General features: G+C 43.4%; 1 protein-coding gene across 1 annotated transcript in view; it reads right to left on the reverse strand.

Annotated features, from left to right (window-relative positions):
* Window positions 1-4,440: 4,440 nt before the first annotated feature.
* Window positions 4,441-12,355, reverse strand: part of nr1h5 (nuclear receptor subfamily 1, group H, member 5) — a gene marked incomplete at both ends in the record, with an annotated part of 83,284 nt that continues 75,369 nt past the window's right edge. The window contains one exon of the mRNA XM_084333073.1: window positions 4,441-4,637. Within this exon, the coding sequence (XP_084189199.1) occupies window positions 4,441-4,637 (197 nt within the window). The remainder of the gene's footprint in view (window positions 4,638-12,355) is intronic.

Below are 12,355 nucleotides of genomic sequence, written 5' to 3' on the forward strand. Positions count from 1 at the left end.
GTGGTGTGTGCATGTGTGTGCGCTGGGCTGCTTCGCAGAATAATGTGGTGTATGTGTGCACGCTGGCCTGGGCTGCTTCGCAAAATAATGTGGTTTGTGTGTGTGCGCTGGGCTGCTTCACAGAATAATGTGGTGTATGTGTGTGCGCTGGGCTGGGCTGCTTCGCAGAATAATGTGGTGTGTGTGTGCGCTGTAGAGCTGTCCCCAAAGCCTGTTTTTGGGATTCTATATATCCAATAGATGAGCGCCCTTTTCGATCGCGTGACATTGTTCAGAAAGTTTGGTGCACTTGACAAATTGCAGTGTGAAAGCAAACCAAACCAAATGAAGAATGCAACAATGTTGCAACTTCACCCCCCGAATCGCACAGAGTCCACCAAACTATTAAAGCGACCTACACTTTTAGGATTATCTGCATTATAAATTCACTTTGTTAAGTGGCCCTTAAAACACTTTGGTTGCCATGGGTTAAATTCATGATATACCATAGGTTGCCGGCTCTATTTGTCTATGGAGAAGTACCCCTTCTTTGCATGGCTATAACTTTTTAAATTCTATTGCTACATTGCCATTATTAGGGCCCATTCAAAGTCCTATATGTATTGTTCATTGTGTAGCAACGTTAAACTTTTTCATTCACATATTCATAGTAAAGTATGGTCTAAGTATGTTTTCATCTCTTTCTGCAGCTTTCTCCAGAACGTGATCTATAGCCCCAAATGCATTATATTGATGATGCAATACAGTTTTATGGCAATCAGCGCGATATAAAAAATTCCAACTAGACGTACTTCTAGAAGTTACTACACATCATCTGATGTTGACCGGATGGGCTAGGGGGCGTTTATAATTCCGTGGGCAGCGTTATACCAATCATCTAATGTGGGTCAAATGTTGATCATAGCAGTTAGTATCGAAGACGGTAATTTTACATGCTAAAACTCACCCCAGTCTCCGCGCGCCGTTGGGCGATCATCGTAGAGTAGACATTTTATCATTATGGGATGTAGATTTACCCGGTCCATTTCCAGCTTGTATAATGGTATATACGTCCAAATCATGTTGTTTATCGAGTTATTGGCAATCGATCGCTATGTAGTGTGTCGAGATCGAGTCCCGGAACCTATAGCGAGTGCCCGGAAGTAATACGGCCGACCAGCACAATCTCCATAGCACTTCCTGTTAAGCGATTGCGCCGATCGGCCACCAGATGGCGCTCCTGAACCGCCAGAGAGCTCAGTGGGTCCTCCTGGTGGATCTCAGGCCAGCGGAGGGGAAATATGAATCCGATCGCAGATTTTTGAAATATTGATATAAGGACGCTGTAAAGCGTCCTCCGGCAACTTGAGCATGGCCGGGAATGACGCTTTTAAGCGTTTTCCGGCAGTCAAAGTGTTAAATGGCTCAATCAGTGTGGCTTGAAAAAGAGAGATGACAAGTTTAGTCCTATACTACTGAGACATTTTTTTTATCTACTTTTTCTCCCCATTTTCTATTTTTCTCCCTTCCCCAATTTCGTATTGTCCAATTCTACCCTCCCCTGTCTCGAACGCTGTTAGGCCATGCCTCCCACAAGCCGGCTGCAATGTGGACAAAGCCTTGCATCACGTGTCCCCTCCGGTACTCGAGGAGGCAGCCGTCGCATCTTTTCACCTGCACAGCGTGATCTCTCAGCGGCGGGCGAGGGTCTGCATGGGAGGGACACGCCGCCCCCGTCGCTTCCTGATTCTACTGCGCAGGCGCACCAACCGACCTGTAGGAGTCGCTGTCCACAACGTCCGATCCCCACCCACCAGCTTCCCACCCCCTAATACTGCCAATTGTATTAGTATGAACGACCAGCCAAGCTGGTAGCAATGCCGAGAGCTGGGCTCAAACCAAGCATATCCTGCGTTGGTGGCGAGCGCCTTGCCCACTGCGCCACCTAGCCGCCCCACTGAGAACTTTTTATAATTATTTTTTTGTCTTTTTAGATTTGATTCAAATGCTCTCCGAGAACAAAATGGGTAGTGCAGTGGTTGTGACAACTCAGTTTATTCCCTTTCCCTTGAGCACACATCAAAACTGTCCCCATATCACTTATTTTCAGACAAAGTACTAGTACTTACATTTGGGTACTTGCTGATACAGAGTACTGATATGAGTACATAATAATACCATTACAGTTCTAACAATGACTTTGAAAACATGTTTTATTAGTGCGGCTGGGTGGCGCAGCAGACATTGTGCTCGTCACCAACGCAAGAGACAACGGGTTCGACTCCGGCTGTCGGCGTTGCCTCCGGCTTGGGCCAGCCGTCATACTAACTCAATTGGCAGAGTTAGCGGGTGGAAGTCGATGGGTGGTAATCTGGGTGTTGTGGACAGCGACTCCTACAGGTCGGTTGGGGACGCCTGCACAGCAGAGACAGGAAATGGCGGGGGTAGTGTGAGCCTCCCACACGTTACACCTCGCCAATGAGAGTCCGCGCTGGCAGGTGAAAAGATGTGACAGGCTGCCTCCTCGTGTATCGGAGGGGACACGTGATGCAAGGCTTCTATCCTCCCTACAACCGGCCAGTGGGGGGCATATGCGAGCAACGTTCAAGACAGGGGAGGGAAGAATTGGCACAGTGGAATTGGGATGAGAGAAAAAATTGAAAAAGTGGATAAAAAAAATAAAAAAAACATGTTTTATTTTCATCACGTCCTCACTTTCTGACTAATAAGTTAAATGTACAACATGACGCTGTTTGACATTTTGTTAAAATAATATAAATATAATAAGATTTTCCTGAACAAACGTGGCACTGAGTAGTAGTATCGGGGTAGTCTTACGAGTACATGAGCACAGTATCAGACATCCCTAATCAAAACCATTCACTGTGAAATATCCTAAGCTCATAGCAGTGGAGGGAGGAGAGTTGAGCTGCAGCTAAGTTGATGTCAACCAGAAGTATGTCTGGTATGTATTAAGAACAGACAGTATTGAGAGCTGATGAATATTATTGTGACGCAAGCCGTCAAGATTGAGTTTATTTAGGATCCCCATTAGCTGTTGCATGACAACAACTAGTCTTCCTGCAGGTCCACACAAAACATAAAACATTACATTCGACAAGACTTTTACAGAACAGTAAATAAAATAAAATAAAACAGATAAGAGTTTGCCAGGAGTTGGAGTCGCTGTGCTGATGCAGCTTGTTGGACTGCTTCTCTGTCTGCTCAGAGCTTCCCAAAGAGTTTCATGTCAAGAAGCTCAAAGCAGAAATGCACCATTAGGCCATGGCCATATTATGACTTGTTCCAGGGACCCCCCGTCTAATTCACTAAGTCACATTTAGAATAAAAATTCAATAAGAAAATCTCACCGTTACATTCTAGGGAATTAAGTTACATTATATAATTAAATGTGCTATAGATAGTCGTTTTATGCAGAGTAATACAAAAGAAATGTATTAATGAATTAATAATTCAGAAAAATTTTTGCAGGTCCAAAATTTACGTTGTTTACATGTTGCAGGCATGTATCCCCTCGTTACTTCCCATTTCCCCACGTAGAATGCACCTGGATTGGATAAATTACATGCTGGTGCTCTAGTGCGACATCTAATGGCTGAATGTTATTTATAGCACCTTTAAACTCAATTCCTCATTTTACCAGGGACCCCCAGGAATCTCCTCAAGGACTTCTTGGGGGACCTAACGGACCTTGTTTTGGGAACCAATTGTTTTGCTTAATGCTTAAATATAGTACTCACTACAGGATGAATGATTGTTAAAGGGACACTTCACTCAATTTCTTTTTTATTTATTTGGCACATAATCTCATAATCCCCAAACAGTTTTGCACACGTTTATTTAGTTTAGACAGTTATTGAGAGTAAATTAGTTTGAATATGGCCACCAGTGACTGAATCCTTGTGTTGTGTTAATTACAGCTCCATGGAATGATAAAGTAATGGAGCTGTAATTAATTAATTAACACAACACGGATTCAATATCCCCAATGCCATCACTGGTGGCCATATTCAAACTCATCAAAATCAGCAGTCTTTTAGTGAAGTGTCCCTTTAATGTGTAAAACATAACTTCATCACATCTTTGCTCTTTTCTCGTGAGCAAATTCCAATAAAACACACCATCTCACTTGTATAAAAAAAAAGAGATTTATTCAAAACTCCTTTGACATGGTGAGCTATACTGGATGTGTTTATTGCATAGTATAAACTCTTAGCACATATAAAATGACCTATCAAATTAAACTTGAACTTTCACCCAGAACTCCCAACACTCAAATCAGAAACGCATCGAAAGTTCTTCAACATATTAGTGGATAGGAATATATCCCGATACAGTCGTTCCATTCAACCTGGGCTATAGTCTGACCTCTCGGAAGACCAGGATTTGACAGTCTTCTACGATAGAAATCCCTCCTGCCTTGCCCTCCATCAGAGTCAGTCAAGGCTGCTGCCTCAGCAGCAGGAGGTGGTTGTGGCGGAGTGTCCGGAGCTCCGTCAGTCTCCCCAGCAGGCGAGGGAAGCGCTGCGGTCCCCCACACGGAGCTCCGCCCTGGGCCGTGCACGCCCTGGAGAGCAGTTCTAGGATGAGCTCCTGCATGCTCTCCACGCAGCCTGCGCCTCGCAACGATGCCCGGTCTGCCCCCACAGATACACAGAGAGAGAGAAGGGGTTAATAACACTGGAGGCGGGATCCACAAAGAATGGATTGCACGGTGCTAATTGCACCCTTACTTAGAATTCATTATGAATTGAAAATGGGGGATTGTTGCTTAGAAAGCAACAGAGGCTGCATTGTCAGAGGAACAAAAAATGTGGTTAGACAATGATAGATCTGATCTTTTCCTTATATTAATAACAGAAGAATATTTGTCACAACTTTGCCTTTCTAGTGATGGAGAAAGATTCAGCGATGGTTGTTCTAAAAATAATCTTTATTGATACAGTTAAAACCAATGCATTTCTGCAACATGCCTTCATCGGGGCAAAAAGAACAATGGAGTTTAAATAACCCCTTGCACTCTGTCTCTAATATGGCATTTCCACTGCCCTTTCTGCAATACATCTGTATTCAAGCCGACAAAGTTGAGCAAATTGAAGTGCCACATGGAGGCCCATTTCAAGCAGGGAGTTTCCTATGAAGGTAAAGTTGGGCAACATTCTCTGGGAAATGCAAATGGAGTTACAGTAGAGAGTGAGACCAATTCCATTTGAGAAGTTAATCAAAACGAACCCTTCTGTGATGTCTGTGGCACAGTGGCAGTTATATGATTCAGATGTTGTTTAGCATATTCAATTGACAAATGATCATAGAATAATAAGGTAACACTTTATAAAGGATCATTATTATAAAGTGTCCTATTACAATTCTATGCTCTGTTATAGGGTATACCATTCACAGATGTGGCTTACAATGTAACCAAAAGTTCCATTATCATTGTATCCACTGCCAGTCAACAATTTTCCGTCAGCCAGACTTTATCAAGCACCTTGACTGTTGCAAAAAAAAGCACTTCAAACCAGCTGCAGCAACCACCAGTGCAGTGACCACCGCCACTGCAGAGACCATGACCACCACTATGTGATGTATAGATTGGGGGGAGTGACCACAGCTAAAACGGTGCCGGGTCAGAGAGGTCGAAGTGCATGCGGACGGTGGAAGCAGGAGACGGTGGTTCAGTAGAGCAGGGTGATTGTTGTGAGGCACACTGCCAGCGAGAGAATGTTTGTTGACATTCCTTGTAAGAACATCTGAGATTAGAGTGTACTGTAGGCCCAGAGCAGGAGGGAGAGAGGTTCATCTTAATGAAAGTTTAATGGTGTTAAAGGTTACGCAGTTGTCATGACAACACGTCGCATTACAACCAGAAGGCGGGGCCGTCGTTGCGACGACGAACATCTATAAGTCGAACGGTGTTTCCGGGTGGAGGGCAGACTAAAATCTGACTGAGACTAGGAGGGAAGGAACCAGGAGAGACTCTTCCTCCTCCACCATGGAGGGGGGGGGGGAAGGGAGAATGCCACATCATCATTACAGTAGCTTCGGCTAACGCGAGGAGGGTTAGGCTAACGAACAGGCCTGAACACTATTGGACTGAATCACAAAAGGACGATAGACGAACACACCGAAAGATCATTAGAATAGACTCTTCAAGGACGATACAATTTGATAACATCTGACAACATCTGATTATGAGGTTCTGTTTATAGCAATAAAACAACGCTTTTCCTCATAAGGTATCTCACGGTGTCGAATTCTTACAGAGGTGGAGAATTAGTATGGTTTATGGATTGCACTAACGGGGGAGATAAGGATCTTATCTACCAGTATCGGAGACGTCAGGACCATTAAAAGTACACAACGCAGAGGAATTGGATGGAGGGCCAAACAGACGAAGACGTGATACTGGCCAGTTTGATCAGGATCTTACAACCGCCACTGCAGAGACCATGACCACCACTATCCGAAACTTGGTTTAGCTCTGAGAAAGGAGTTGACTTTGAGTTGAATGGATATGAACTCAATTATATTAACAGTGTTGTGAAGGATCAGATTAAACCGAATATATATATTTATTTATGGATATATATTTAATAGTATTTGTATATCGTTTGATATCCCTTGTATATTCCTTGTACATATACACTGAATATCCCTTTATTCTACTACAGCCCATAATGGTTCATTCTCTTATTGGACAAAAGGACCAGGCGCCAGGGACAAGCGCCTGGCGTTCAAGTTCAAAGGTACCGACGAGACATGCCTTTACTAGCCTCAGCTCCGCGCAGGAATACGGCTACCGAAAGCAGAGCGGCACTACTTGTCCACTGTGCATATAAATATGGCGCAAGAAATGTAGAATTCCTCTTAGTCCTTTACCCTTCTACCCAACTAAGTAACAAGACGTGAAGCCTCACCCCACGATACCGCGTGCGGTGTAGTACGGCCTGTTTGGCCTTAGAATAGCAGTGAGACCTCGTGCGAATTAATAGCTGAATTGCCAGAGTTTGGCACCGTATTTCTATTAAGTAATAATAGTCTATTATGTATGGTGCATCGTTTGGTTAGAGTTCTAAAGTGAGCAGCACCCCCATCGTTTCCTCGCGTTATCTAGAGTCTTAACCAGGTTGGGCAGACCACGCGTGGTGCTTTCATCCGAGGAGTTCTGGGCGAGGACGAGTGGACCTGCACATTGGATTACCTACCCCGACGACTGCTGAGCCCTATACGGCATGGAATATCTATTTGCTTTGGTGCTTTGATTTGTGGAGCGGATAATCGCCAACACCGGTGAGTGTTGGATTTACCCCGAGAGGAGCCAAGGTGAGACGGCGCTCAGACCAGACTGAGGTCGCCTCGCTTCTTCTTCGTTGTGGACCGACAGCGACAGCTACAGCTATCGTCTACAAGAGAGCCCAAGTGTATTCATCTGCGGATCAAGGTTCTACGGGCACTGTGTTCTGTACCTGGACTCTCCCTAGAAATCGTTGACCAGACGGGATACAGCCGATGGCTCTCCTACCCCCCCTACTGGCTTACAACCGGCGGGACCCCTTCAGTATATTATCCAGCTATAATCATTAAGTGACCATCGCTATAATCCCCTAAGAGCCAGGTTGTATACTTGCTTCCTGTGTAACCAGAGATTGGACATTCAGTGTTGATTTGCATACGAGTACTCATTTGCCTTACAAGAGCATTCAATTCAAATCATAAATGTAATAAGTAACTATTATATGTACCTTTTGCTATATATTAAATATTTGACTATTACCTTTGTGTGGACCTGATTTCATATGTGGGAAAGTGTTCATCATACTTAGATATCGTGTACTGTATGGCCAGTAATTAAAGTACATAAAGCGGTAGTGGTTTAATGATACCATACTTATCAATACAGTCAGGGAATTGTACCCCTCAGTTACAAACAGGATTGGGAAAAGAGGTGGGGTGTAGCCCTATATATAAAAAATTGCCTCAAATATAAGGTTGTAGAATGCCTGTCAACTACCATTGACAACTTGATGGATTGTATCTCAGTAGAGATCTGAGAAACGTGATTGTCAGTTGTGTATACAGAGCTCCAGATTCCAGCATTGAAGCATTCAAAGACTGCATGGAGGTGTTATTTGCCAAGACTCAGAAGGTTACATTCAACTGCGGGGATAAATCACTGTACATTCTATATTGCTCATTAGTATACCATATCTGAACTACTGTGTGGAGATTTGGGGTAACACTTATTAAAGTAAAACCATTATGCACACACCATTATGCACACTACAAAAAAAGAGCAATTAGGATTGAATGGCCCTTCTAAGGTTTCTCTCCACATTGCCTGTGGTGCATCTTTTCCTATTGCTAGGTTTTAGTGAGTTTTTCCTTACCTTCGTGTGGGGTATGTCTGGGAGTGTTGCATTTATTTATTTTGCATTTATTAAAAAAGATTTGGACTTTATGGTGTTCTTGTTTTGTTCTTGACTTATTGTGATGTTTCTTCTTGACTTGTTTAAATAAGACGTGTCCGGCCCATGGGGACATTAACACTTTCAGTGCCCAGCAGGGGGCGTACATTTAGTGCTTGAATGCCCACCATCCACTTCAATGTTAGCATTAATATCGCCTAATCTATGTTTTAAATTATGGCTATGTGTCTAATCTGCCCGTCGCTTATCAATGACTCATTTTCCAGTCAACATTGTCGAAGTGGATAGTTTTTTTATCGGTTCATATCCGTTTTATAGCATTTTGAAAAGCCCTCGTTTTCAAGGGGGAAAAAAGAATCTGTGATAAACGCCCTGTACTGTAATATTCTAGAACGTTGTCATTTTTCTGCCTATTTATGAATCGTTTTCAAATTAACGCTAGATTATCGATAGTATATGTGTACGTATGCACACTGGTGCCGCAAGCTGAAAATCGATTCCCTTAGTTCCTGATCGCTCGCACAGTCAAACAGCCATATCACACATAGGGGAAAAGCTTATATCTCCGTGAAAACAGGTCTGATTATCCTAAGACTAGTAAAATAGATTCCTTACCTGAGATCAGATGGTATCCAAAAAGATTATTCCAATTCCTGATCGCCATTCCAAAAATCAATCCTTTTATTGATCCAATGCTACGTACTGTAAAGACATATTACACGCTGTTCTGAGGGTCCACAATGAATCTGATCGGCTCCGGTTACATGTGTGAGAAGTAAAATGTGGATTCCGGAGTTTTTTTTTCTCATCCATTTTCATTGAGTCCATTCCAAAAGGGTGCATTACCATCTGGGAGACGATAGGGGGCGCTTTTTTCACATCCGAGCACCTGGTGGGGCTGGTTTACCAACGGTAGACTCGGTTGATGAAATATGAATTCAGATCGCTAATAAAACAAATAAAACGAGAATTCTCGTGATGGGCATTCAGAGGGTGGGCTGATAACACAAGTTATGTCGTGATGGGCATTCAAAGTGTTAACGTGTGTTGTCGGGCCTTACAAATAAATTTTATTTAGATTTGATTATCAATAAGGTAGGATATCTGGAACACACAAACACACAATTTTTTTAAATCACATGCCATGAAACTCGGGGACCTGGCTGAATTTAAGACTGCACAAATCATGTTTTAAAGCACGAAACAATTCACTCCCGGGTAACATCCAAAAGATTCTGTGATAGAGAGGGGGGTTACAATTTAGAGGAGAGTCTAACTTCAAGAAACAGGCTGTTCATTCAACAATGTATGTATATTTCAGTTTGTGGAGTGAATATGAGTTGCATAAGATAATAGTGTGAATGGGGTAGGAATATATACGTTTACACTTCATCCTTGATTGATTGATTGAATTGATTGATTGATTGAAAACTTTATTAACAGATTGCAGAATGGGTACAGTACAGTACAGCTCAATACATACAATTGTTAAGGGGATGCAGACCAGAGAAAGACTTTCGTCTTGTTTACATCAGGGTCCCCCATTTTCAATTCATCGTAACATATATGACATACAGATAGACAGTACTGCTACATCTATACATTTATAACATACCAGATTTGCAAATACAGTACCGTTTGTGATACGAAAAGAGTCCAGAAAAGTCCAGAAAAGAAGTATATACATTTGACGTAGAAACTGTACATTGGAGGAGGTTGGGTAGGTGGGGGGGGGGGGGGGGGGTACTGTACATTGGAGTGGTTGGGTGGGTTGGGGGGGAGGTTGGGTAGGACGGGTGGGTGGGGGACACTGTACAACTGTACAAGCAACACTGTACATTGGAATATTGACAAGACCATCATTTTTACTGTACATTGGAGGGGGTTGTGTTAGGACATTTACAGGGGCCAGTTTCGAATTGCAGTCTCCCGTAGGTGTTTTTTGAGAGTGTTTTTGAAAGTGGGTAGTGATTCACATTCCTTTACAGCTTTGGGTAGTGCGTTCCACATTGATGTGGCATAATTGCGAAACGTGTTTAGTCCCTTGTTTGAGCCGAATCTGGGTTTAACATGATTTGTGGAGCTCCCTCTGGTGTTGTGATCGTGGTATTCACTGACCTTTGGGAAGTATTTTGACATGTACATGGGTACCTTGGTCGTGTAGTGTATCTTGTAGACCAGGCCCATTGCAAGTTGCTGTACTCTGTCGTCTACTCTAAGCCATCCTAGGTTGTCAAAGTGGGCAGGGGTGAGGTGGGTTCTAGGAGTAAGGTCAAGCAGTAGTCTGACCAGTTTGTTTTGAGATGTTTGTAATTTTGTTTTTAGCGCCTTTGAGGTGCTTTGGTACCATGAGGTGCAAGCATAGTCGTAGTACCCTTGAATGAGTGCTCCTGCCAGAGTCTTCAGGGTATTCTTGTTTACCAGTGAGGAGATCCGGTACAAGAATAGAGTTCGTTGGTTGACTTTTTTTATTACATTGGATGCAATTTTGTCACAGGAAAGATTTGCCTCTAGGATTGAACCCAGGTAGGTAATATCTTCTTTCCTCGTGACAATATTGTCACCCACTGTAACTGAGAAGCCGTCGGTCTTACTGAGTTTGTTATTTGAACCGAAGAGAATGGACTCTGTTTTGCCCATGTGTAATGATAGTTTGTTATCAGCGAGCCATATGCAGATTTTGCCTATAGTTCCGAGCTGAGGGTTTTTTCAACCTGTAACTTGTTCTTGTCAGAGACCAGCAGGGCTGAGTCGTCCGCAAACAGGAACAAGTTGCAGTCACAAGCTGACGACATTTCATTTTCATAAATTAGGAACAGTAGCGGACCTAGTATGCTTCCTTGTGGAACACCACAGCTTACTGTGAGGGGGGGGGATAGGGTACCGTTTACCTCCACCATCTGCTCTCTCCCCTCCAGGTAGGATTGCATCCAGCTCACTGATAGACTATCAAAACCAATTGCTTTTAGCTTGTCAATCAGAATGGTGTGATTGACAGTTTCGAAGGCCTTTTGTAGGTCCAGCATGACCATGCCGCAGTATTTGCCCGCGTCCACCTCTTGTTTGATGTGGTCGTTTAAATAGAGAAGGCATGTGTCAGTGGAGTGGGATGTTCTGAAGCCAGATTGGAATTCGTAGATTAGATTTTTTTCCGCAAGATATTTTTCGACCTGTTCGTATACAATTTTTTCCATGACTTTCGAGATGGGTCTAATTTACTGCCTTTTTTGTGCAGGGGTGTTACTCTCGCAATTTTGAAGTCCTTGGGGACGTGTCCCTGTTTTATGGAGAGGTTTATTATGTGTGTGATGACTGGGGTGATGGCGGCTGCTGAGTCTCTGAGGAATTTGGAGGGGATGTTGTCATGGCCAGTGGCCTTGTTAGGTTGGAGGGCGCTCAGTTTTTTGAGTACCCGTTTATTTAATCTGTTTATTACTTGTTTTTTATTATTTATTTTCAATTTATGTTCGAAATAAATAAACTCATTCATTCAAGATATTGTGTGAGCAAAAGTATAGTTAATTTACTCATACAGCTCACAGCGCGGCGCGCCTGCACAGTGCAATACTCCAATTCAGCCATTGGGTGGGTGGCGCTGCTGAGCGGCCCTCACAGCGCGGCCGTCAGAGCGCGGCCCTGAGAGCGCCGTTCGCTCTGCGGTTCTGCAGCTGCATACCAGCAGCCCAACAACAACAGCGTTCTATTGATTGATTGAAAACTTTATTAACAGATTGCAGAATGGGTACAGTACAGTACAGCTCAAAACATACAATTGCTATGTTAGAGTGCGCATTTTGCGACCAGGAAATAGGTCCCTGCCTGTTTTTCCCTGCAACGCTTCCAATGCATCTTACATGCTTTGCATCCTCACCAAAACTCCAAAACGAACTAGTTAGCTGCTACCGGTAACTAAACTAAGCTAACCCGGC

This window comes from Notolepis coatsorum, assembly GCF_963971535.1.
Source record: "Notolepis coatsorum genome assembly, chromosome: 17".
NCBI lineage: Eukaryota > Metazoa > Chordata > Actinopteri > Aulopiformes > Paralepididae > Notolepis > Notolepis coatsorum.